The sequence below is a fragment of the Heloderma suspectum genome, chromosome 1, assembly GCF_057233095.1.
Source record: "Heloderma suspectum isolate Gila_16-S chromosome 1, 16-S_ref, whole genome shotgun sequence".
NCBI classification, from domain to species: Eukaryota; Metazoa; Chordata; class Lepidosauria; order Squamata; family Helodermatidae; genus Heloderma; species Heloderma suspectum.
Genome location: NC_139458.1, coordinates 37,254,718 through 37,281,780, shown reverse-complemented (window position 1 = coordinate 37,281,780; position 27,063 = coordinate 37,254,718). Strand labels below are relative to the sequence as shown.

The window sequence follows — 27,063 nt, the reverse complement described above, 5'->3', positions numbered from 1 at the left end:
GCAACATACAAACTGCAGAGATACACTTCAACGTTTTGTTGCAGGGTCTCACTTGTGATTGTAAATACCACTGTAAGTAACTCACAGCACAATCCTATCCATGTTTCCTTGGAAGTAGCTCCCACTGTGTTCAGTGGTGCTTTCTTCCAGTTAAGAATGCATAGGATTGCAGCCTTAACGAATTAATCATCTGAACTGAATATGCTTTTCTGACTCAAGACTCACAACTGCTGCCTTGAGATTTTGGGGGGCTAAGTCCCACCTCCCCATATATAACATTACCAGAGATGCTGTCCCCTTCCCCACTCTATTATAGAATTCCTTTTACCACCTGCTGTATGCTGCATTCATTCATTCTAGAATAGCTTGCCTTGCATTGGCTTCTGAAGCAGGTGTATGAATGAACTGATGATAACAGTTTATTTTTTTAAACTATGCATAGCCAACAGTAAGTTTAATTTTATCTGTTCTTGTAGAGGATAGCTCCAACTCTACTATCTGTTACATTCATAAGCACCTACTATCTTAGAGGTAGTTATGGTGGGGGTGGAATGGAAAGCAGTGCACTGGCATTTCTGGAGTCAACTTGCATTCCCCTTCATATACTTCATTTCCTGGGATCTGGGGGAAGGGAATGAAATCTGAAGAACCATAGTACATGTTTGTGCACACTAACAATAATTTTAAAGGCACACCCAACATCTTATAAGGGGCAAAATAGGAACAGTGTTTTACCAATGAAAGGTACCAGAAAACAGCGGCAGTCATTGGTAAATAAGAATAGTTTGAATATATATGTATCCAGTCTTTCACAAACTTAGAGCTTATCAATAAAAGCCAAACATATAAGCCCTGCCTGTTAACCTTCTGGCTCAGCCTGTTCAAACAGAGTAAGCACCACAAACAGTATATACTTTTATCCTAAAGTGTTTAGAATTAAAAAAAATGAACCCAAAAAGAATGTAGCAGCCAAGCCACCTAGCATGTGAAGAAACAGCTACTTGAAAAACATAAGATGAAGAGTGGATCCACTGACATGAGCTCCCTGGAAAGAGGAATTTCAGGGTCATAAAGTTATCACAGCATGAACAATGAAACAGATAATTCTAGAACACCAAAGTTAAAATGTTTTGGCACAAGAATATATAATTGGGCAGTTTCCACACACACACCCCAATTACTACTTTCTTGCTTTAAGTGGGACATTGTGTAGTGTTAGAAAACTGGATTTGATTTCAGACTTGTGGGAGGGAATGACAATCTGGTTATTAGCAAGCAAATAAAATTACAAAAGGCAAAGATGCAGTTTCAAAATACTACTCTAAATATGTATATCTTAAAAAATAACAATAAGGATAATTGTTCATGCTAAGTCCTACTTTATGTACTGCCCTTGCAATAGCAACTATTTGCTCATGAAGTACATAGTGAATACATTTTTACATGAGCAACATGGCTTCATGCTCAAAAATGGTTAATGGAAAAAAATGGAGTATGGGCATGTTATGGAGTTTGGGGCTACCTGTTGTCTACCTATAATAAATCTGTCAATTTATTATAGGAGACAGAGATCACTTAAAATGGTAAAATGAATTCTAAGCATAAAAATGTAGCATCAATTATTCTAAAACTCTTGTTGATTACTGCAACTATAAAATAAATATATCTTTTTAAATGTTATTTGGGTTTAACTCATAAGTGCTTCCCTGCTAGATTATAACATTTCTTCTGATATTGACCTGGATTTAGAGATATTCACAAGCTGTTGTGTACCTGTCATGCACAAGCAATACCTAGGCACAGTGGTTCCAAATAGTGGGTGCAGATGCACATTTCCATCTGTATTACAGGACAGGATGGGAAGGTAAAGTATATGGATTGCCTCTGTGGGAGGATGCTGGACTAGAAAGCCTTTTGTCTGATCTAGCAGGCCTCTTCTTATGTTGTTAATCCACTAAGTTCAGTATCATAGATCCACTGAGGCAAGCAAATATACTGAAACTTTTTGTGTCTTTTTCTACCCAATTTAATTTTCATCAGAGAAAAAAATATCAACAGCTAATGTGAAAACTCTTGCACATGATGCTCAAAGAAAAAAGTCAGATGCACTTTGGTGTGCCAAATCTTGCACAAGTTATGTACAAAGGGGGCAACAACAACAAAAGCAGTGAAACTGAAAAGATTTATCCCGCCATTCCTGCAGTGAGTAGAGAAGTTCCTTTACTGTAGCACTGAAATTCACAAGGGGCTTAGAACTGCCTTGTCAATTTCATCTTCTGCACGGAACACCCAGGTCTGTCAGTTTTACTGCTACTTGATGCAGGGGCTGCAAAGAATAGTGATGAAACTTAAAACATCTCCACACACCTCTGCAGTTAAGTACAAAGAAATTCTCCATCTTCATTATAGAGGTAAAACTGACAAGGAATTTCAGACCTGCAGAAATGATTTACAGGGTCAAACTAAATTATATTTATGATCAAATTTTGTATCTTTTTTTTAAAAAGCCATGTTACGAAGCAGCTCACTCAGAGTGAACAGTACAGACTCCATTTTGAGGCAAGGCCATATACACCTCAATAAATCTTATCCTATTCAACCTTGTCTCAGTGTGGATCTCTTTCAGTGGGAATTGCCTTCTTAGCCAGACACTCTATTTGCCAATGTCAAAAGATTCCTTGTGGTGAATGCATGTCTCATCAAACATGTGTGAGTTCATATATATGTTTACAGGAGTGCACCACATAACAGCCATCTGATCCAGACTGGGATTGGGGCATGGGGGGACAGTTAAACCTTCCTCCCCCAGCCATTTTCCCACTGAAAATCCCTCCCTGAACTTATTTGCCCCAGAGGGAAAGCTGCTATTTATGTCCATAGCACCTTCCTGAGTGGGGACAATAGCAGCTTCAGGAGGCGTATTTTTATTGTGAAAACAGCACAGGAGGAAAGCCTTATCTCCCCCCCACACACATACACACAGTCCTGATATTTGACTATTTGTATACAAAATGTGTAAAGACACAGAAATATGATCATGCACTTAATGCATCATCTAATTTGACCCTCTGTTTCTCTGCTCTTCTTTGCAGCCTTTACACTGCAACTAGTTGATGTGCAATGATTATTTGCTGATATGTTTTGCTTTTTTTAAATGTATGTTGTTAGGCACCTTTGGCATTTTTAAATAGAAAGACATGATATAAATGTTTTAAATTAATAATAATTAATAATGAGTGCTCAGCTGTGCAAACTGCTGTGCAAGCAGGCAGGAGGGAAAAAACAGGTGGAGTGGGGGGAGACTCACATGTAATTGCTCAGAAACCATGCATATATCTGGAACACTCCAGTGAGTTTCTATTCAATGGCATGATTCTACATCTTGCCACTACACCAGTGTTTATATAAGTGTTTATATAAGTGTTCTGCACTAGCATTTTTCCACAAACCATCACAGTATACCATGGGGGGGCAACTAGTGGACCTCCAGATGTTTTGGCCTACAACTCCCAAGATCCCTCCCCACTGGTTACGATGGCTAAGGCTGATGGGAGTTGTAAGCCAAAACATCTGGAGGGTCACAAGTACACCATCACTGCAAAGAGATATACTTTCCAATATGTTTCAGTCTGGGCTGGAAGTATTTCCTTCTAGAGGAAAAAAAAAGTGCCTGAATTGGGGGAAGCAATACTGTAGATGCAAAATCTCTTCACATGAACAAAGGAGATCTCTGAACTGGGGCCAGTAATTTTTTTTCTCAAGCAATGTCCAGCTAATTAATTACTAAGAAATTACTAAGCAATAGTAAATGGTAATCAATGATGAATACATGCTAAATATCTTTTACTTATGAATATATATCTGCAGCAGGGTAGAGTTTTGTGTTTCCGAATAAGGAAAATCAGGAAAGCTTCAGATTTCAGAAGAGCAGCCATGTTAGACTGCTACAGCTGAAAAGACAAAGGGACAATTCATGCAGAACAAATTAGCCTGTTCAAATAATCTCTTGACTGTGTGAAAGAGCCCTATAGAACCTTAGAAGATTAATTTAATCCATTATAGCTTGAGTTATAATCAGAAGAACACAAATTGGGGATATTCCACACTACAACATTTGTACATGGAAGGTTATTTATGTGTACAAATTTCACAAACATCTACATGCAGATCATTGTGTGGGATGATAATACACAGGTTACTTATATATACAATGACCGAACATGGTGCACATACATTTCCTACTAATTCCAAAGTTCCTTCTGCAGGGAATGTTGTAATATGTGAAGCTAAAACAGCTCTATTCTTTTTTAATAGTTTAAGTAACTGTCTGTTAAGGCTTTGATCACATTAGGTTTTTACCATAAGAAATATTTTATAGTATGGGCGATTCTCCCCTTTGATAATGCCAGCAAAGTCACAATTTTAGAATGGCATGTCAGAGTATTTTCCCCTTCCAATCCTGTGCATGTTTAAGCTGAAAAAAGTCATACAACCCCAGAATTACCCGTCCAGCATGTAAGGGCTCCTTACTCTCTAGGAACGGGAAATTTACAGGACTTAAATTCCTGTTTTCTCTGATAGGGCATTCAAAATAAAGGAGCAATATCTGATATATGCTACATCCAGTATAAGTGGTGGTATGCCCATGTGCACCAGTTGTTGAGGAACATGAGTGAGAGGGTGCTATTATACTCACACCCTGCTTATGGGTATCCCACAGGAAATTGGTTTGCCAGTACGTGAGTAGAATGCTGGACTAGATGAACCCTTGATATCATCCAGCATCACTCTCCATATGTTAAATATCTCTTTAAAGAGAGGTATAACTAAACATGTAAAAGTCCATAGAAAAGCAAATCTTTTTGCAAGTTTTTGATCCTGCAACTTTATTTTTAAACTATTTTTTTATCCTTGGGCCTGTCTACATGGGAGGTTTTCTCCGATGCTGCTGTCACTTAAAGTTGTTAGGGACACATGACGTCATGGCCAATCCGCAGCCAACCAGCTGCATCCCTCTTGAAAAAGCGCATTTTTTGAAAGTCCTTTTACTCCGTATTTTATACTTAAAGCGTCTCCCAGGCGTTTCCCCTGCAATATGCCCTGCCCCTCCACATTAAATCCTGGGCATGCCTCTATGCCCTGGCAGTGAGGTGGTCAAGGGGTAGGGGTGCTCCCCCCTTCCCTCTTTTTCCCCATTTGCAGTAGGTCTGCTTTCACAATAAGTAGCCTCCTTTTCCCATTCTTAACATCAGTAGCCCTGTTTCATTCACAATAGTGGAGTAGCTAGTTTATATGTAGTGCACAATAAAGAATACACAGAACAGAAGTAGAAAGGGCAGACAGCCACTATTTCACAATGGCGATACACCTGCAACTTCACAGTTGCGCGATACACCTACAACTAAGGAATAAACAGAGAAGGGAGGAGGGAGGAGAAAGGGTGGCCAGTACAGCAAGTGAGCATGGAAAAGGCTGGGAGCAAGCCTCCCCGAGCACAGAATTGCGCTGGGTCGCCCCTTCAGAGTAATGCAACAGTTCACTTTTTCCATTCACATATAGTAGCCTCTGATTCATTCATGTCTCCCCTTCAGAACAGTCCCCTGTGTGCGTGATTTTCCTGTGTGTTTGTGGGGAGGAGCAGGAGGCTTAGTTCCAGTTGGGGAAATGGAGGCAGCACCAGCAGTAGTCTCCACTGCTGACTCCAGAGTGCTAGCAGAGGGAGGCAATTCCAGCCCTTTCCCTCTGTGCTGGACCTAGGCGCCTCCTTTCTGCCTGCCTGTCAGTCTGTCCCTGGGCTTCAATATTGCTGGTTCACAGTTGGTAGATGCAAGAGGGAGAGGTGTAGGGTAAACTATTTGACATTATTCATCTCTTCCGTTAAATTTCTCTGAGCAGTGAAGCACGGAGAGGTGCAGGGAGCAAGCCTCTCTCATTGGCTGAGCAGCATCTATGGGATTGATGACATTCACTTTTACTAGCTGGACCCCACCCATTCAACTGCAAAGTAAGGCAGATTACAGTGCTGTCTGACCTGTGAAAAGCAGATTTAAAGATTGAGTACTCCATGTTTTTTGCTTCATGTGGTCCTGACGGAACTAAGCTGATTTCATGAAAATCCACATGAAACATGAAAGTGCTTCACATTCGTTGCCATGTAGATCCAGCCCTGGACTCAGGCTTCTGTCACTTCTCAATAAGTAATGTGTAGAAGGGGTTGACTTAATTAGGACCATAGGAAAAATTTCCATGAAAACATAACATGTGACACGTCCTTAAGAACTGATTGAGCTTCATACCCTAGATTTACTTATGTGTGTTCTACATTTTAAAAATGTGTTTTTAACAAATCCACCAAGGGCGGGGGAGATTTAATAAGAGTGTTTAGATTTGCAGAATTTTACATATGTATGGGAAGTAGTATGGCAACCTGGTGAACACTGGTAGGGTATGGGATACATTTGTTAATGACACCAAAATGACAAATACTGTTGTGTGATCATGAAAGATAATGCTGAAATATGGAATAGAATCTAGCAAAGTAAAAGCATTACCTGGAACCTCTTTTCAGCAGCAGATAAGAAAAAGAGAATGATTACTTATTCCCGTTTGGTTGAATGTTGACTCACTGAAATATGTGTTTAAAAGATAGGAAAATCAATCTTCTAAAAAAGATAGGAAAATCAATCTTCTAAAATGTCTCTCCAGCAGAAAAGATCTTATACAGAATTGTGTTTATTTTGTCCTCTACTGGCAATATCCAAGTGTAAAGAAAATTATGGGGAAAGGAAGAGGTATTTTCTTTTTCTTTTTTATTTTCAAGGGCAATATTCAAAAACATTAAACTACATGTTTTACAAGAATACAATGCTCTACTAATATGTGGCATTCAGAATAATGGCAGCAGCAAAGGGTAGGTGAAGTAGTGACTTCAGAAATGAGTGGAGCAGGAAGTGAGTGTTTACTTCCTAAATAGTTATTTACAAGGCCTTGACAGCAAAATAAATACATCACCAGTCACTGCGATGGAAGTGGGGAGATATTTTGTGTAAATACAAGTAAAGGATTTGTTAAGACAGGGAAAAATTATAAATATAGTAGGAAACCAATTTTGTTTCCAATTCCTTGGAATGGAAAGGCAGTTACAGATTAGTTCCTGTCACATAGAGCAAATATTTCATTATGTTAAGGCAGAACTGTGAAAATTATTTAGAGTAATTATTGTAATGTCATTGGTAACTCCAGGTTTCCCTCATGGTTTTTCTGAAGAAACCATAACCTTACAATTATGGCAATTGTATGGCAACAGTCACAGTGCTGTTTTGGTAATACAGTAACAGCAAAATACTCTACAGATGCTCTTTTTAAAACTTCTATGTCCAGTTCTCAGTTCTTTGCCACAATTTCCTGTCAATAATACATACTTCTATCATAATCAAAAATACAAATTTTATCATACTAAATTTGGTGCTAATTTCCAACCACATAGTTACCTCAACTGCTACAAGTCTCTGGAGCATGACTGCTCATCCTAACAATCACTGTTTTCATCTTCCTGTTGGAATCTTCCTGTTCTATACCATTTGCATTTATTAAATACTTTTCTTGAATAGCTTCATCAAAATTAAAGTACATTACATCACATTATATGGGATGGGTAACTTGAGGAACCTAAGTCTACTTACTGCACCCTGTACAGGTGGAATAGTCTGAGATGACTGATTGACATTTGATGTCTTGTTACAGTAATGAATATAGAAATTTCATATGACTTTGTGTTCTAGTATAGACACTATTTTGAGGACCAGCTTCCCCTAGCAGATCTATGTGATAACAGAAGAAAGCACAAGAAGTATTTCACTGTTTAAAAGGCACAGATATCTCACTACTGCCTCAATACTGCTTAGCTACAACATTGCCCAGTGCTTCCACAGATACTCTGTCAGTGAAAATCTCAGTTAGGCCAGTTTTGCAGCAGAAGAGATACGTTTTAGTCATTAATCTGGAAATAGCTTTAGTACGCCATTGTCATTGGAGTTTTTAATCACATCCATTACTAGGAAGGACTTTTGGGTTCAATCCAATGTCATGCGAAACATTGGATTCCCCCCTTCCTTTCCTCTCCCCTGCACCCACCCAAGTCTGCTCTGCAGGGTCCCCAATCCTCTGAAGTTGGGGGATGTCCATAGGAGGTGCAGTGGGGAGGGGGAATTAATTTCATCAATTCTGCTGGGAGATGGACAGTTGGATAAAATCCATATGCATTAACTCTTCAAATGAAATTTTGATGACCTGATCATCCGTCCAAGTCCTGGTTTCATTTTCCATTGGCATTATTATTAAACAAACACCCTTCAAACAATCCAAAGACCAGACCAAACCTGGGTATTAAATATTCACAAATTTTGAGGAAGGTTTGGTCTGTTCTGTTATTTATGCTTGGGTATTATTCAGAGCACTCTGCCTGCCCATTTTCCCAAGAATCTAATAAGTAAGTGAAAATTCATATAGGCTTTCAATGACAAATGAACACTTAATTCTTCAGGGCCTCTTGAAAATATCCACCTTTATCAGTAAAGTGAGCATGACACGACATGAGATTTTTGGGATTAGTAAAAGGAAAGTTCTGCCCAACACTTTGGAATCTTTCAAAACTCAACTGCAAATCAGACCCACTTATGTGTCTATATCGAATATAACAAGCCACATCTAAAATAAACACATTAACTTGGAAAATTGAAAATAAGTTCCATCAATGGTAACCAGACTTAAATCCAAGTCAATGCACTTCCTGATGAAAAACACACATACACTCCAGCTGCTTTTGTCCTGCTCTTGCCCAGATGCTACTATAGGCACCCACAGCCACTTCCCTCCCAGGGTGAATAGCAGCTTTGGAAAGAAATATGGTTTTTGTCAGGAAAACAGAGCAGGGGGGAGGATTAAACCTCCTCCTCCTGTTCCACTGCCTTGACCCAAGTTGTACCCCCGTGGATATTTGTTTTAAAAAATTTAAGATATGTACACGCAACAAGTAATATATTGTCCAATTTGGCTTTAGAATCAGCTCCTGCGCCCCCGCCCCACCATCCTGGTAACAGTTCCTCAGCCAGTGAAGCTGGCAACTGGAAAAGAACTGAGGTTTATACAGTGGCCATGCTCACAAGGTCAAGACTAATGGACACTGCTCTTAACAAGTTTCCTGTCTGGTGCTGAGTCTGGGGCTATCACCTGTTTGGCACACAGAAAAATACAAAGGCATGTATAAGCATTCCTAGACACAAGAATTTCCATCACTGCATGCTTCGTTTCTCTTTGTTTCTCTTGTCTATCAGGTTTGTTGATTCTAATTTAGGGCACAATCCTATGGCCGCTAGACAGCGGCAAGACAGACATAGGATTGGTCAGTTCCCGGAGAACCACCTCCCTCCCCCTCCCCCGCTGACTCGTAGGCAGCGTGGATCATCCTCGCACTCCATGCTCGGAAGAGCAGCATGGAGTAGCGGAAAGGGGGCGTTCCCAGGGGGCGGGGCGGGGTGTTCGTAAGTGCTGGTACGACACTTCCTATGTGTCGTCCAGCCTCCCCACCCCGCGCTCCAATGTCCCGTGGATAGATAGCCAAAAGTGGCCATCTAGCCATGAATGCAGGATGGCTGGAGCATGGAGGAGATGATCCCCTCCACACTCCTCCCACCATGCATTGGATAGGTGGTCACCTCCGAGTTCGGAGGCAGCCAACTACCCCCATAGGATTGCTCCCTTAGAGATCTAGCTTGAAGAAGCCTGGCAATCTAACACTAAAAGCATTCTGTGATGCTTCTCCAGGATCTTTTCAATAGCTAAAGGAAAGTATCTTCTACCAACCACAGTATTTCCTAGGACCTTGTTTACACAAGCATTTCTTGCCACTTCCATATGTATTTTTTTTCCAATTTGATCTGAACTGAAATATGCTGTATAATGAGTAATTTATGTTTTTAAAAGTACTTACCTTACAACCCCTTGCCTTCACAGGAAGCATAAAAAATAAGCAGGAATATTAAAATATGAACAATGTATATCATAAATCTAGGGTATAGAAAACTGAAATTAATCCAGTGGACAAAATATTGGAATCTTTATTTATTTATACCATCCAATAGCCAAAGCTCTCTGGGCAGTTCACACAAATTAAAACCACAAGTACTGTATAAAAGCAATATAAAATATAAAAGCTTAAAACTACAGTATAAAGTACAACCAGAATAAAACCTAGCAGCAATACAGAGATTTAAACTACCATAACAAATTTAAAACAATGGAGCTAAAATGCTAAATTTTCACTTTTGGAATGCTAAAATTCCTGGGAAATAAGAAGGTTTCTTCACCTGGCACCAGAAAGAGTACAACATACTCCATTATTCACTCTATTACTGAAACATTTAGAACTCCTGACAATTAAATTCCTAATCCAGCTGGATTCAGGGAGGGATTATCAAGTGGACTAGATAATTATGAAAGTAACATAAACTTCATATTTCACTGTCAGTAAGGTCTGTATCAAGGCTGATTCTCAATTTACACAGGTGTTGATACCTAAGTATAAAATACAAGCTTAAAAGTCTGAAGGGCATTTATACATAAAAGGTAGCATGCATCCCTGTAAACTATTTAGAAGCAAAGGCCTACTGCTTTCCCAGTTGCCACATCCCAGTGTTTTAAATATATGTGTTGGATTTTTCATTCATGCACTCTTCAGACTTGAGAGGACTATGTATTTTGTATTTGCGTATTCAAACCGGACTTCAAAATGGAAAGTGAGAATTTGTCCACAGTTAATGAACATTTAAAGCTGAAGGGTACATACAAAATGAGATGCAAGGACTCAGGAGGCCCCTTCGATACACTTCTACATTTAACAAGATGTAACATAAAACATTTTTTGTAGGGTATGAAGAAACTGATGTACAAGTGTGGTAAATGTTTAGCTGTTATGTTTTATTTCAACCACTGAAGGTCTGAAGGGGTTAACAGCAGAAGGAAAATGTATATGTTCTACCGGAGGCTTGTGCCTGAGGGCAGTTACACTGTAAATATGGGGGCTGTCTTCAGCAATTTAGTGCGAAGTTAGAGCAGTCTGAATTCCTTCACAACAGATGACATCATCACCAATCTGCTGCCAACCAGCTGCTTCCCTCTTGAAAAGCCGCATTTTCTGAAACTCCTTTCACTCCGACTTTTTTTTACTGAAAGCAGCTCCCTGGCAGTTTTACCACTGTGTGCCATGTCCCCCTGCATTACATCCTGGGTGTAACTCTGTGATCTGGCAGTGACGTGGTCCAGGGGGTGGGATACCCCATTCCCTCTTGTTTCCCCAATGGAAGTAATTTTTCCCATCGAGAAAATTCCCAGGAACGCAGCAGCGACCCCTCACATTACAGAAGTAGTGGGGACACTCATTCACCTTAACTAGCCTGCTTTTAATCTTTAACATATCCCCCTTCTGTGCATGTTTACTCAGAAGTAAGATATAAATCTCACTCCCCTGCAGTGAAAGGGTTAAAGGCTAACTTTAGTAACTCGCCCTAAAATGCTCTTTCACTTCTCCGATGCGCTCTTAAATCGCTATTGTGATGTTGTGCTTCTTTGATGTTCTGTAGTTTCTCTGATGTAAGGTCATTTCTCTGTTGTTATCTAAAGCCCCTTCTCCACTTTATCACAGTAATCATCTTTTTGGTTTATGGGAGCTTCTCATTGCAAGCAGGGAGGAGAAAGGAGAAATGGGGGGGGTTGAAAGCAATAACTCTGGGGCAGAGTGCTGGAATGGGGCACAATTGAGGGGCTGAGCTGCTCTAAGGGGGGCCCTTCAAATGCTGCACTTGAGAACTGGGGATTTTGGCTTCTCAAGGCAAAAGTGCACATATGAGGAAAAATGGGGTGGGCGCAATAACTCTGCAGCAGATTGCTGGAATGGGGAAAAACGGGGGGGACTCTCAGAGGGTGCCTCCAGATGCTGCACTCAAGAACCAGGGATCTGGGCTTCTTCTGGGAAATCTGTACACATGGGGAAAATTAGTTGTTCTCCATTCATAATAATGTAGTAGCAAGGGGGAACCTGGACAGGGGTGGGAAACAAGCCTTTCTCATTGGTTGAACAGCCCCAGCCAGGTTGGTGACGTTCAGTTCTACTCCCCCCACCCCACCCAGAAGTATGCTGCTTTCAAGTGCTGTGTGACCCCTGAAAACCAGATTTTAAGGGTATGGTATACTCAGCTTGTCTTGCCTCATGTGTCCCTGAAGGACCAAAGCAGATTCCATGAAAATCCAGGTAATACTCCAACATGCTTCTCATTCTGCTGTTGTAAAGGTCCCCTGATAGTGTGCTGACAAATTGACAGTTACTGTTACAACTAGGAGGTGAAGATGAAGCCAGGTTCTTTCTATTTATATGAAAAGGTAGGATTGAAATTGGTTTACACAGAGATGGGGTGATAGAATGTTGGCCACCCCAAAGCTGATTGGCTGAAGGGTTCTGTTAGAATGAATATAAGGAGCTATGAAGAGTCTGGGGATTGGGGATGGGGGGGCAGGCTGAGTCTGAGAGAGAGTCTGTCAGGAGCAGTCTGACTAGAGAGGTGTCTGAGGAGGTGTCTTCGTGAAAGGCTGAGGAGCCTGGCCAGGATGAAGAGCAACTATAAGACAAGGAAGCTGAGTTGAGAGCATGTGAAACTGAAGAAGGTCTACAAATGAGGAAAGGAAGACTACTAGAGCAGCCTTTAGAGGAAAGAGCTGAAGTCTGAGTAACAGCTGGTTGGGGGCGGGGTGTCTGAAGACTAAGCAGCTGCTGTACCAGACTGAAGACTTCAGAAGAAGCCTAGCAAACATCCTTGAAGGTTCCAGGTGGAAGTCAAACCCAATCAGAAAGAAGATTGCTATTCCAGCCCTCATATTAGATCTGTTCGTTAACGGAGGAGAGCTTGATAGGGGAATTGGCTTGATTAGTGGTAAAAATAACTGTATAGAAACCCTGTTTAAAAGTAGTAACAACATTCTACAATAATAAGCTTTCTTGTTTTCTTTTTAATAAAATATATATCTTTGTTTACTTTCCTAGTACCTCTTTACATTCTGAGGGGGTGGCCTGTCTACTGTACCATGGCCTACTGATGTTCACTTGGCTATGGTGCAACACAGGGCCTTCTCCACTGTGGCACCCACCAAGTGGAATGTTCTCCCCATAAAGATCAGATCGGCTCCTAGTGTGGAGTGTTTCCACCAACAATTAAAGACATATTTGTTTGCCCGGGCGTTTTCCGGACCTCTAGCATTGCCCTTGGTTATTTTAATGACATATTTGTTTTATTACTCTTTTACGGTTTTATTAATTGGCATTTTATTATGATTTTACTTGTGAAATGCTTTGGGATTTTTAAAAAAAGAAAAGTAGTATAAACATCTTCTGAAATAAATAAAATGACCAGAATACCAAACTGATCACATGGTGGTGGAGAGGTATTACTCCAGGAACCCGCATCCAAACAATAGATGATCAACACTATCACTGACTACTGCTTGGCGTTGGTGATCCTACCGCACAGCAGCATGTGTGCAGTTCATTGCTACTTGTGAAAATTTCTAAATCAATGTCAACATTCCTAGTTGACACTGCAAAGTGAAATTGATGAATTATCAAAGACAATTGTTCAAAACCAATTAAAATTAATTCTTAATCCCTTTCATACTTGCCATGCACTCTATAATTTTTTTTATTATGATAAACTATAAAATTTGAAAATTTCCTCCCCAAAGTTAGAAGTTACCTTTCATCAACAGAAGGCTCTTTTTGTTGCAGATGAGGCTTGATTCCAAACATAGGTCTGATGTTTGTTGATAAGGCTTTGATGGTGTAATTAATTTCATTTTCTCTGGTGACATCACTGTCATATCCTAATAAAATATTTATAACCACAAGAACTATTGGAACTAAGAAACAGGTGAATTATTATTTTCATGTTATTTTATTTATATAAGTGCTCTCCTGACAAAGCATCAGAAATAACAAAGACAGTGACTGGATTTGCACAACACACTAACCTACACTCAGTGGTTGAGTGTGGGTTGTTTTGAACTGTGGGTTATTTGTTGAACCATGGGTTAGCATGCTGTCTGAACCCAAGACATTTTCTGCATGCTGACTTGTTTACCATGCAGTGTGGCTTGTTAATCACTCTGAACAACCCAACAACAAACCATGGGTTCTCAAGGTGTCTTCTTTGAGAAAAATGACAAAGTAGTATCAGAACAGTATCAGAGCAGTTCGTGCAGATATGCAAATATCCCTTCCATGTACTTCCCAGCCATTATATTCATGCAAATTTCACCTCTGTTTACTTACTAGCCATTAAATTTGTGTACATTTCTGTGTTTTTAAAAAGACTGTCAGGGAACCCAGCAACCGCAGCAGTAAGTGCTCTGAAGAGGAGCTGTGAAAAGGTGGGGGAGTTCATATCTCCCCTTTCCAGAATAGCTGGAGACTTGGGGAAGTCTTGAAAAGGCAGGAGACACTGAGAAGTGTCAGTCCAACACTTAAAAGCAAGAGGATCACATTGCCGAAGGAGAGATATTGTCTCCCTCCCCACTTTTGGTGCACCTTCTCCTCTGGCTCCACACCTCTTTGGTGCTTCTGAGTTGCGCTATCAGGTCCCTCCTTCTGGAAGTATTATTTCTCTCCCAGTCCTTCACAACTGTGCACCTATGTAACCTCATCTTGACAATTTCCTTGTATGTTACCTATTCGCCTTCTCAGCTCCCTTTGACAGCTGAAACAGACAAGAAAATTGACCAGGCAAGGCTACACATATCAGACAGCTGTAAGAGCAGACTTGCGCACTTGCGAAAGACTGACAAAATAGCACACATGCATACAAAATTACAGCCCGAGTTGCACATTTTTGAGGCACTATTTTTTTTTTTTAATGCCAGGGAACAAGTGATGGTCCTTCCAAGGTGTCATTTCTCCACTTTGGAAGGGCAGTCACTGGTGAAATTGCAAAAAGTGAGTATGGGCTTTTTTGCCACTCTTGCCAAGCATCTCTGCAGCCAATTGCCACAACCCACAATACAACTGGACTCTCAGGTTCAGATGACATGACAACCCACTGTGGGCGAAAATAACCCTACAACAAGCCATGGATTCTCACCGTGGCTTATTGTCAAAAAATAAGCCACCCTGTAGAAAGCTCTCAGAGTTTGGACAACACGACAACCAACCATGCCTGGCTGCCCATGATGCGTTGTCATGTTGTGCAAACCCAGTCAGCAGTGGGAGGGTTCCATGAGCAGAGCAATGACCATGGATCTTTGGATCCAAGCCATATGAAAACAGATACGATTACAAGAAATATTTACTTATGATTTTTTAAAATGCATTTAAAACACTAAACTAGTATTGTTAAATATTAAATTTGGGTGGGTGAGGGGAATTATGTTTTCAAATTGAGATTCAGACCATAGTAGTTCCACGGGGAAAATTATTCTCTAAAATTGGTGTATCTTAATAATGGTTACTTACCCCCATCTTCTTCAGAATCGAGATCAGATTCTTCACTGTCACATTGCCTACTTTCTCGATGACCCTCCATCTCATGGGTCCACAGCATTAAAGACATGTCTCCACCTCCAACACTGACTAACAAACTGTCATCATGAGTCCAACGAACATTTGTTACATGTGTACTGTGAGCCACATACCTCTTAAATTTCCCATATTTTCCCTAAGTATGAAATATACAAGGAATAATTTTCACTCAAAATAAAATATACATAAGCATCTAAGAAAAGGAGCATTATTAGGCTTTTTTTCCCTATTCTCTTTTTTGAGGCTTCAAAAGATCTATTTGTAAAGTCAAAGTCAGTGCTGAATAATATGTTAGGGTTCTTACCATAGCCAAATACAAACAACATGACATATTAAAGCCCAGAACATGCAGATATGCAAAATAAAAAATAGTGGTCTGCCAATTTATCCTCACTGAACAAATTAAGCTCACACACAGAGCTGGGGTGAAAGCAAAAGCTTTTCATTTGGGAACCTGAGGCAGGGACAAGGGCATGAATCCCAGGATGACAGAACCCAGCCTGAGTGCTGGAAAACCAAATCAGGGAGGAAGGTGATGTCAGAAAGAGACTGCCACAGTCTGACGCTATTCCCTTTTACCTGGACTTGACTCCCCTTCAATATGCTGGAAGTCGGCCTGAGGGAAGGAATTTTCCTTTTCTTATTTTTTCATGGCCTCTCTTGAGTCATGAGAAGGAAACAACTCATGACATCAATGTAAGACCCCATGCTTGTATTCCCTCCCTCACCAACAAATAAGACTGTTGGTTACTTACCCATAAAAGGGATTTGTTTGTGCATGTAAACAGTACATCAGGTGGGTCTTATGCATCACCTAGTAGTCAAAGGCAAAATCGCTGCTCCAATTAAAGGCGCAATCCTATTCAGATAGGCAGCCACCTCTGAACTCTGAGGCAACGGCCTATCCAATGCAGGGCAGGATAAGCACGGAGGGGATCGCCCCCTCCGTGCTTCTCCTGCCCTTTTTCGGCTAGACAGCCGATTATGGCTGTCTAGCTGTGGGAGGGCTGAGTGGGGGAGGAGGCTGCGGCCCGACATTGGATGTGTCATACAGGCATTTCCATCCTCCCTGCCCCAGAACACCCGTTTTTGGCCGCTCCACACTCCTCTTGAGAGCATGGAGGACAGGGCTCTTCCGCACTTCCTCGGAGGCAGAACGGAAGTGGGGGGAGGTCGGTTCTCTGGGAACCAACCTTACAGCGTGGGCTCCGAGGTCGGTTCCTGGAAAACCAGATATCCTATGGCCATCTAGCCGCTGTCTAGTGGCCATAGGATTGCTCCCTAAGGCTTTTAACTGTCTTTTCCGCCTTTGAAGCTCAGTTTCCGATGAAAAGCTCAGGAAGTACTAGGATCAGTGAGAAAAGTGAAACACAAACAAGAAAAACAGGATATCTCACACTCTCTGCAGACAGGGCTTGGAAAGAAACCAAGTGTGACAAAATAAGAAAACTAATCCTCACCAGCAGAAACAGCCATAACAGAATCTAAATCTAGGATGGGTCCCTGATGTACTGTTTTACATGCACAAAGAAATCCCTCTTATGGGTAAATGACCAACGGTCTTTTCTCTTGTGCATGTAAACAGTACATCAGGTGGGACATGCCAAAGCTTGATCCATGTAAGGCAGGATTCAACAAAGTAGCAGCTGCTTAATGACTGGGAAGGACGTGTTGCAAGACACGCCTTCCAAAGGCTGCCTCAGCAGAAGCATATAAGTCAATCTTGCAATGTTTAACAAATGTGCTAGGATTTGCCCATGTAGCTGCCCTACAAATCAGTGCAGCAGAACACTGAGGAAAAAACCTGCCAATGTTGTGGCTGCTCTTGTAGAATGGGCAAAAATTTTGGTAGGTGGAGACACCTTTAGGCAGGAATAGGCTAGGGAAATACATGCCTTTAGCCATCTACTCAGAGTGGCATTAGAAACCTTCCATCCCAAGGAAGCAGGATGGAATGGCAGAAACAGGGAATCTGACTGCTGAAAAATTTTGGTTCTGCTGATATGGAACTTCAGGGCCTTCCTGACAACAAAGGAATGCCATTTCAATTCTGAGGGGTGCAAAGGGGAAGGACAGAAAGTGGGAAGAATTAGCTCTTGTTGACAATGAAAAGGAGACAGAACTTTAGGACAGACAGAGGGGTTAGTATGGAGCACCACTCTATCTTTAAGGAATACACAGAGGTGTTTATCCACAGAGAGGGCATTAAGTTTGGAGATCCTTCGGGCTGATGTTATGGCCACCAAGAATAAAACCTTGAAAGACAGCAGTCAGATAGATACTGATTTCAGGGGCTCGAAGGGTGGCTTCTGAAGTGCTAAAAGTACTTTATGGAGATTCCAGGAAGGGTAACGGTGTTGAACTGGAGGTGACTTTGAAAAAGTTCTGCACAGGAACTGTTTAAGAAAAGGATAAGTGCCCATGGACCTATCTGGGTTTTTGGACAAGGAGTAGATAGTGTGGAAGCCTGATGCTTGAGCATATTAGGGTTGAGACCCATAGCCAAACTGTCTTGCAGAAATGCTAAAAGGTCTGAGATTCTGGCTTTTTGAGCCCCAAATCCTTTTCTTAGTACACCAAGTGGAGAATATCTTCCATGTACTCTGGTAAATTCTCTGGGTAGATGGTCTCCTAGAGACCAATATAATCTCGATTACCGCAGAAATTACGTTTCTGTTCCATCTCCAGACATGTCACTGAAGCCATGCAGGGTTTGGCTGAAGGAGATGGGCTTGAGATAATAGACCATCCCACAGAGGAAGGGGCCAAGAAGGAGCCGCTGCCAGATTGATCAGGTCAGGAAACCACGGTCTCCATGGCAAAAAAGGGAGCCACTAGAACGAGTCTTGCCTTTTCTTCCTTCACCTCTACAGAACCCTAGAGAGAAGAGGGAGTGGTGGAAAAGTGTACAGAAACCGAGTCAGCTATGGAGAAGACAGGGTGTCCGTCATCTCCGCTGCTGGAGATGCATAACAGAAGAAGAACCTGCTGACCTCGTGATTTACTTCTGATGCAAACAGGTCCACCTGGCCTCTCCTGAAACAGGAGACTATCTCTTCAAAGACTTCTGGGTGAAGCATCCATTCTCCTTGGTCTAGCTGTTTCCTACTTAGCCAGTCAGTTTGAATATTCTCTTCCCCACTTAGGTATTCTGCAGAGAGGGATTCTAGGTGATGTTCCACCCAAAGAAGAAAGGAGTCTGCCTCCTCAGAGGTCTGGAGACTTGGAAGTGTGCCTTTGGCTTTGACATTGTCTGCCTGGATGAAGACCAGTCTGAGAAGAAGTACTTGGGTGAAGTGTTGAACCACTAGCCTGGCTACCTGGAGTTCTAGTAGGTTGATAGGAAGCTGCAATTCCCCCGAAGACCAGGTTCATTGAACCATCCTCCCCCTGCACAGAGCTCCCCAATCAGAGAGGCTAGTGTCTGATGTAATCACTGTTTCATGGGGATCCAGGAGGAGGACCCTTCTTTCCAGAGCAGGACGGAGAAGCCACCAGTAGAAGGAAGCTCAAACAGTCCTGGACAGATGAATGTTCAAGTGACGTCTTGAAGCTATATCATTTTAGAAAGAAGAAGGGCTAACTGTAAGGGACGAGAATGAAATCTTGCCCAAGGAGTTACCTGGAATGTTGACACCATGAGGCCCAAAACCTTTGTTAGAAGGAAACATAGAAACATAAGGTCTGCTGACTTCTTGAAGCAAATCAATTTGACTGCAGCTTGAATTTTGGAGAACCTCTCTGGAGAGACAGCCATTATCCCTACTTGTGTGTCTATTAAGGCCCGCAGGTGGAGTATTCTGTGAGAGGGGAGCAGATGACCCTTTTGACTGCTGACCAGAAAACCGAAGTCCTTGAAACATGCCAGGGTGACTTGCAGGACGTCCATTGCCTGATGCCAAGAGGCTGAATGGATGATATCATCAAGGTAAGGGTCTATTGAAATCCCTTGCATGCAAAGATGTGCCACTAAAGTGACCATGATCTTTGTAAATACCCTGGGACCCGAAAATAGGCCAAAAGTTATGGCTGTGTATGGAAATTGGGACCCTTCAAAGGCAAAATGGAGGTAGCACCAATGATTCAAGAAGATAGGGACATGGAGATAGGTCCTCTGAGGTCCATGAAGTCATGAAGTCTCCTAGGCAAAGAGTTTTTTTGACAGACAGAAGAGTCTCCATCCGGAACCAGTAGTAACAGATGAAGTGATTGAGAAACTTTTGATTCGACAGCTCTGACAGACCCATCTTCCTTTGAGACTGTAAAAAGTGAGAATAGAGCCCTAATCCCTTCTCTTCTAGAGGCAATGATTCTACTGCCACAATACCTAGTAGAAGTTGGATGACCAATTTCACCCTCTCCCTCTTGGCTGGATTTGCTAGGGCTGGTGATGAGAAAAAATAGCAGGGAGGTCGAGATGTTACCTCCAGACGCAGACTCAAGAAAAGAGTCTCCAGGACTCAACAATCTGAGCTGATGGCCAGGCATTTGTTGGTGTACCCAGCAAGATGACCACCCACCGATGAAAGGTTGGTGTCAGAATTGGTGCCTGTATCCCCTTGACATGGCGGATGAGCCATATCTAGCAGAGATGTTCTGTTGGCTTTTATTTCCTCCTTGGGAACGAGCCCAGGTAGGACAGGTGGACCGAACATCGTCCCTTGCCCAGAGATTTTGGAGAAACAAAATGGCTGGCTGGTTGGTAAGGGTGAAAAGATCTCCTAAAGAAACTCCTTTCTTCCTTCTTTCTTGCCATGGACATAGCCTTTTTCTTATCTTTTGATTCGACTAGGATGTCCTTTAAAGCTTCATCCCCAAAGAGCTTGCCCCCAATGAAAGGCTCTGATGGTAGATTGGACTTCAAAGGAGGAGCAGCTTCCCAATGGCAAAGCCAAAGGAGTCTCTTGGCAAACACATCAGCTGCTAGAGATCTAGCAGAGAACTGAGCCACATCTAAAGAGGCACCAGCAATAAAAGCTACCGCTCTACAGACCTTGAGAAGGGTCTTATGTAATCTGGCTAGATCACGAAGTGCCCTGTCCAACACATCTTCCAACCACAGGAGGGCAGGTCTGGCAAAAACCAACGCTGAAGCTGCCACCTGAATAGACAGGGATGCTGCTTCATGGGCCTTCTTCAAACCAGTATCCAGCTTGTGTTCAACTGTTTCCTTGATCTGTACATCCGTATCTTTTGCATGAAGAGTACGATTCACCAGAGCCACCAAGGGCACATCAGTAAGCAGGACTTTAATTCGATCCATAATAGGCTGCTCTAAAACATAATGTTGTTAGCAACAGTGATTGATTTCTTGTGGTGCAGAGGAGAATCCAACTCACTTCTAATCACTTTGGGGATAAGAGCAGACAGCTTCACCACTTCGGTCTTGGGCTGAGGATCAGGACAGACAGCTGCCATCCTACAAGTAGAGGGTTGAAAAGCTTCCTATGAAGGAATCAAATTTAAGGCTGCCATAGATTTACATAGTAGAGGAAGATAATGAGAGTCCTGAAATAGGTGATAAAAATCAGGCTCCTCAAGATCGGACTCACCACTCCACTGCTCTTCATCCAGGAAGTTAAGTCTGCATTGTGCTCATCTGGGTTAGGAGAGTCCAGATTTGGGTTGGACATTTTCTTTTTAACTTACCCCTGGGCACATCATGAGGATCTGGAGATGTATGAACGCTTTCTCGAGCTGGAGCTGAAGGAGCCCATGGGGGCTGCTGTGACATTAAAAGAGCCAGAGGGCTGCGCAGCATTTCTAGATATAGCAGACATAGAAAGGGTTAAAGGCTGAAAATGAACCAAAGCACCCTTAGCCAGGTCAGCTAATAAAGCCTCCTTCAATGTTGTGGCGAAGGGGCTTGCGTAACTCAGTGAAACCATAAGCTATGCCGTGCAGGGCCACCCAAGACGGACAGGTCATGGCAGAGAGTTCTGACAAAATCTGGTCCACTGGAGAAGGAAATGGCAACCCACTCCAGTATTCTGGCCAAGAAAACCCCATGGAACGTATCACAAGGCTAAAAGAGATGACGCCGTAAGATGAGCCCCTCAGGTCAGAAGGTGTCCAATATACTACTGGGGAAGAGCAGAGGGAATTTCCAAGTAGCGCCAGAAAGAGTGAAGCGGCTGGGCCAAAGCCGAAAGGACACTCAGCTGTGGATGTGTCTGGTGGTGAAAAGAAAATCCGATGCTGTAAAGAACAATATTGTTTAGGAACCTGGAATGTCAGATCAATGAATCAAGGTAAGCTGGAGGTGGTCAAACAGGAGATAGCAAGATTGAACATCAACATCTTGGGAATCAGTGAACTAAAATGGACAGGCATGGGCGAATTTAATTCAGGTGACCAACATATCTACTACTGTGGGCAAGAATCCCTTAGAAGAAATGGAGTAGCACTCATAGTCAACAAAAGGGTGGGAAAAGCAGTACTGGAGTACAATCTTAAAAACGATAGAATGATCTCAGTACGTATCCAAGGCAAACCATTCAACATCACAGTAATTCAAGTCTATGCCCCAACCATTGATGCCGAAGGAGCTGAGGTTGATCGGTTCTATGAAGACCTACAACACCTTCTAGAACTAACACCAAAAAAAGATGTCCTCTTCATCATAGGGGATTGGAATGCTAAAGTAAGAAGTCAAGAAATCACCAGGATAACAGGCAGGCATGGCCTTGGTGTACAAAATGAAGCATGACAAAAGCTAATAGAGTTTTGCCAAGGGAACACGCTGATCATAGCAAACACTCTTTTCCAACAGCACAAAATGCGACTCTACACATGGACATCACCAGATGGTCAATATCGAAATCAGATTGATTATGTCCTTTGCAGTCAAAGATGGAGAAGCTCTATACAGTCAGTCAAAACAAGACCTGGAGCTGACTGTGGCTCAGATCATGAGCTTCTTGTTGCAAAATTTTGGCTTAAATTGAAGAACGTAGGGAAAACCACTAAACCATTCAGGTATGACCTAAATCATATCCCTGATGAATATACAGTGGAGGTGAGGAATAGATTTCAGGGATTAGACCTGATAGACAGAGTGCCTGAGGAACTATGGACGGAGGTCCGTAACATTGTTCAGGAGGCAGCAACGAAATCCATCCAAAAGAAAAAGAAATGCAAGAAAGCCAAGTGGCTGTCTGATGAGGCTTTACAAGTAGCTGAGGAAAGAAGGCAAGTGAAAAGCAAGGGAGAAAGGGGAAGATCTATCCAACTGAATGCAGAGTTCCAGAGAATAGCAAGGAGAGACAAGAAGGCCTTCTTAAATGAACAATGCAAAAAATTCGAGGAAAACAACAGAATGGGAAAGACTAGAGATCTCTTCAAGAAAATTGGAGATCTCAAGGGAACGTTTTGTGCAAAGACGGGCATGATAAAGGACAAAGAAGGCAGGGACCTCACAGAAGCAGATGAGATTAAGAAGAGGTGGCAAGAATACACAGAAGAACTATACAGGAAAGATCTGAATGTCCCTGATAGCCATCATAGTGCGGTCACTGAACTTGAGCCGGACATCCTCGAGAGTGAAGTCAAGTGGGCCTTAGGAAGCATTACTAACAACAAAGCTAGCGGAGATGACAGTATTCCAGCCGAGCTATTTAAAATCCTAAAAGATGATGCTGTTAAAGTGCTGCATTCAATATGCCAACAAATTTGGAACACTCAACAATGGCCACAAGACTGGAAAAGGTCAGTTTACATTCCAATTCCAAAGAAGGGCAACGCCAAAGAGTGTTCAAACTACCGCACAATTGCGCTCATTTCACATGCCAGCAAGGTGATGCTCAAAATCCTACAAGCTAGGCTTCAGCAGTATGCGAACCAAGAACTACCGGAAGTACAAGCTGGGTTTCGAAGAGGCAGAGGAACTAGAGATCAAATCGCCAATGTTCGCTGGATCATGGAGAAAGCAAGAGAATTCCAGAAAAATGTCTATTTCTGCTTCATTGACTACGCTAAAGCCTTTGATTATGTGGATCACAACAAACTGTGGCAGATTCTGAAAGAGATGGGAGTACCAGACCACCTTACCTGTCTCCTGAGAAACCTGTACGAGGGTCAAGAAGCAACAGTAAGAACCAGACATGGAACAACCGAGTGGTTCCAAATTGGGAAAGGAGTACGACAAGGCTGCATATTGTCACCCTGCTTATTTAACTTATATGCAGAGTACATCATGAGAAACGCCGGGTTGGATGAATCACAGGTCGGAATTAAGATTGCCGGGAGAATTATCAACAACCTCCGATATGCAGACGATTCCACCCTAATGGCAGAAAGCGAAGAGGATCTAAAGAGCCTCTTGTTGAGGGTGAAAGTGGAGAGTGCAAAAGCTGGTTTGAAACTCAACATTAAAAAAACAAAGATCATGGCTTCTGGTCCCATCACTTCCTGGCATATAGAAGGGGAAGAAATGGAAGCAGTGACAGATTTTACTTTCTTGGGCTCCAAGATCACCGCAGACGGTGACTGTAGCCATGAAATTAAAAGACACTTGCTCCTTCGGAGGAAAGCTATGGCAAACCTAGACAGCATAGTAAGAAGCAGAGACATCACCTTGCCAACAAAGGTCCGTCTAATCAGAGCTATGGTTTTCCCAGTAGTAATGTATGGCTGTGAGAGCTGGACTATAAGGAAGGCTGAGCGCCGAAGAATTGATGCTTTCAAACTTTGGTGCTGGAGAAGACTCTTACGAGTCCCCTGGACTGCAAGGAGGTCAAATCAGTCCATCCTAAAGGAAATCAACCCTGAGTGCTCATTGGAAGGACAGATACTGAAGCTGAAGCTCAAATCTTTTGGCCACCTAATGCGAAGAGAAAACTCTCTGGAAAAGACCCTGATGCTGGGAAAGACTGAAGGCAAAAGGAGAAGGGGACGACAGAGGATGAGATGGCTAGATAGCATCACCGATGCCATGAATATGAACTTGAGCACACTCCGGGAGAGAGTGCAGGACAGGAAGGCCTGGCGTGCTATGGTCCATGGGGTCACGAAGAGTCGGACACGACTGAACAACAACAAGCTCTGTAGCAGAGAAGGTGGAATTTTCAGAGAAACTGAATTCCCCCAGATTGCTAACTAATTGTAGGGGATTGACAGGATTTTCTCAGGAAAAAGAAATGGGCCTGGAGGATGACACCCCTGTTCCCACAGGGCAGTCTGTGAACCCCTGGAACTCCTCCGGAAAAGACTGCGTCAAAAACAGACAGCCCAAATTCCCAGCCAAGTCTGCCTCTCCTTAATCAGAGAGATCTTCATCTGCCCTAAGGCTCCTTCTGGCCAACTGTCTGGGAGACGACATAGCAAAAGCTGGGCTCCAGCATAAGGCCAGCCTCCCCACTCCTTGTCCTCCTCTTCCTCCTCCCAAACTCCCAACATCCATACCAGCCAGGGCTGTGTCATTGCAGGCACTTGATCTTGTTCTCAGCCATGCTGAGGAAAACTGTCCCAAAGGTGGAGAAAAGGGAGCTCTGGATGCGACGGAAAGGGTTGCTTTTTCATAAGCTGCTTCAGCGTCAATGGGAGGAGGCTCAGTAATAGTCACCGTTACTGCCTTTCTGTTGCTCAGAGAGGCCATGGAGGCGGCTTGTGAGGAGCCTGAGGAGACTGCTGGGCAAAGTTAATGAGATTTGCAGGCAGAAACAGACTTTCCTTTTGCTTTCCCCATAGCAAGCGGCAGAGCTGAAGGCATAAGGGGGAAAAGACTGGCCAAACTGGAGGGGGGCAGTTAGAGAGGATGATGAAGGTAGCTGACAAGAATGGAGGAGCTGTGGTGGTTGTTTTTTTTGTTTTTTACTGTTTTCCCTGAAAGGAAAAAGATTGGGAAGGGAGGAAAAGAGAACAGGCAATAACACATAGGCATGCAAGTTAGGGAGAAAATGGAAAAAACAAACTTGAATCAGAAGAACGCAGAGAGGCAAATCCACGACCACTTCAGTGAGGCAAAATCGCAAAACTGAGCTTCAAAGGCAGGAAAGACACTTAATTGGAGCAGTGATTTTGCCTTTGACCACTAGGTGGCGCATAAGACCCACCTGATGCACTGTTTACAGGGACAAGAGAAATGGCCTCTGGATTTAAGGATTTGTTTAAAAAAACTGTTGGCACAGAAATCCTAGAGCAGTGTTGGTGTGAAAGGATGTTGTGAAACATGGAGGAGGCAACACTGTCTCAATGTTGGTCAACTGTGGTTGTACAAGCGTGGAAAAGGATACAACTTGGTAGCAGAGCACATGATCCACATACAGATGGTCTCAATTCAATCTCCAGCTAAAAGGGTCCCCAGTAATTGGGCTAGCAAAGACCTTTGCTTGAAATTAGAGCCACTGACCATGAAGGGGGAAGGGATGTAGCTCAGTTAAGAGCACATGGTTTGGATACACATGGTCACGGTTCAGGCCCTGACATCTCCAAGTAGGGTTGGGAAAGAAACTCCAGATAGCCACTTTCAGTCAGTGTAGACAATACTGAATTAATGGTCTGGTCTGGCTTGGCATAAGGAAGATTTCTGTGTGCTGAGTACACAATATTGGCCTAGATGGACAAATGATCTAATTCAGTATAATGCAAGTTCGTATGCGAATAATGTACATGTGAATTTTATGTTAGCAGTCTGAATGGGGCTGTCTTATGTGAATGGGAGATTTATAAGAGAGTGTGAAATGGTTTGTCTGTAAATATGAAAACAGTAGGGCTTTGTTATATAATACTTGTAAGACTCATTATGCAACCACTACATAATTACTTACTTTGGCAGGGTATCGGAAAAGCTTTACAAAACCAAAATCATCTCCTGTTGCCAAAACTGTGCTATCACTGGTAAGGCATGAAGCAGTTACATCCGTGACTTCCCCAATTATCGGCCAGATTCCTTCACAGCAGGAGCCTAGAACACTAGTCCAGGATGTCCAAGAAATCTTTTCTGCCTACAAAGATAGCCTGTTTGAGACAGGATACTTATCCATAGTTATACATCTGATCTCAGAATACACACCATAACCTAGAGACACAGACTATTCACACCTCCCACTGAAATAATTACATGTTCCCTATGACAACTACAGACAAACTGCTTTCAGTTTGAAGAAGGACTATATGAGCATTTTTATCAAGATATGTTATCACTGCCTGGTATTTGTAGAAGTTCATTTCAATCACATTTCTTTTACTTCACAGAGATTCAAATATCACAAAAGAGATTCTTGTCTTACCTTTATATATTTGACAATTAATTTGACTACTAATGCTATTTTCATGTCTACAAGAACACTGCTCCTTGTATGTGTGATACCTTTCAACTGAACAGTAATACCTTACAGAAAATAATTTTTATAATGGGTGTTGTAACAGTTACTTTGACTAATGAAAGGCTGAGATCCTGTACATGAACATCATAAGTACAACTAGGAATTTGCCATTGTTAGCTATGCATA

At 42.4% G+C, this 27,063-nt stretch overlaps 1 protein-coding gene across 2 annotated transcripts in view; it reads right to left on the bottom strand.

The window, feature by feature from the left end:
* EML5 (EMAP like 5) overlaps positions 1-27,063 on the bottom strand; it is a 167,192-nt gene that overhangs the window by 39,520 nt on the left and 100,609 nt on the right. Inside the window, exons 25-28 of one of the 2 annotated variants that reach the window (XM_084841133.1) lie at positions 26,380-26,556; positions 15,548-15,749; positions 13,797-13,923; positions 9,989-10,003 (exon numbers count right to left, since the gene is read on the bottom strand). In XM_084841133.1, the coding sequence (XP_084697259.1) occupies positions 9,989-10,003; positions 13,797-13,923; positions 15,548-15,749; positions 26,380-26,556 (521 nt within the window). The remainder of the gene's footprint in view (positions 1-9,988; positions 10,004-13,796; positions 13,924-15,547; positions 15,750-26,379; positions 26,557-27,063) is intronic. The other variant, XM_084841144.1, reaches the window with a different exon arrangement.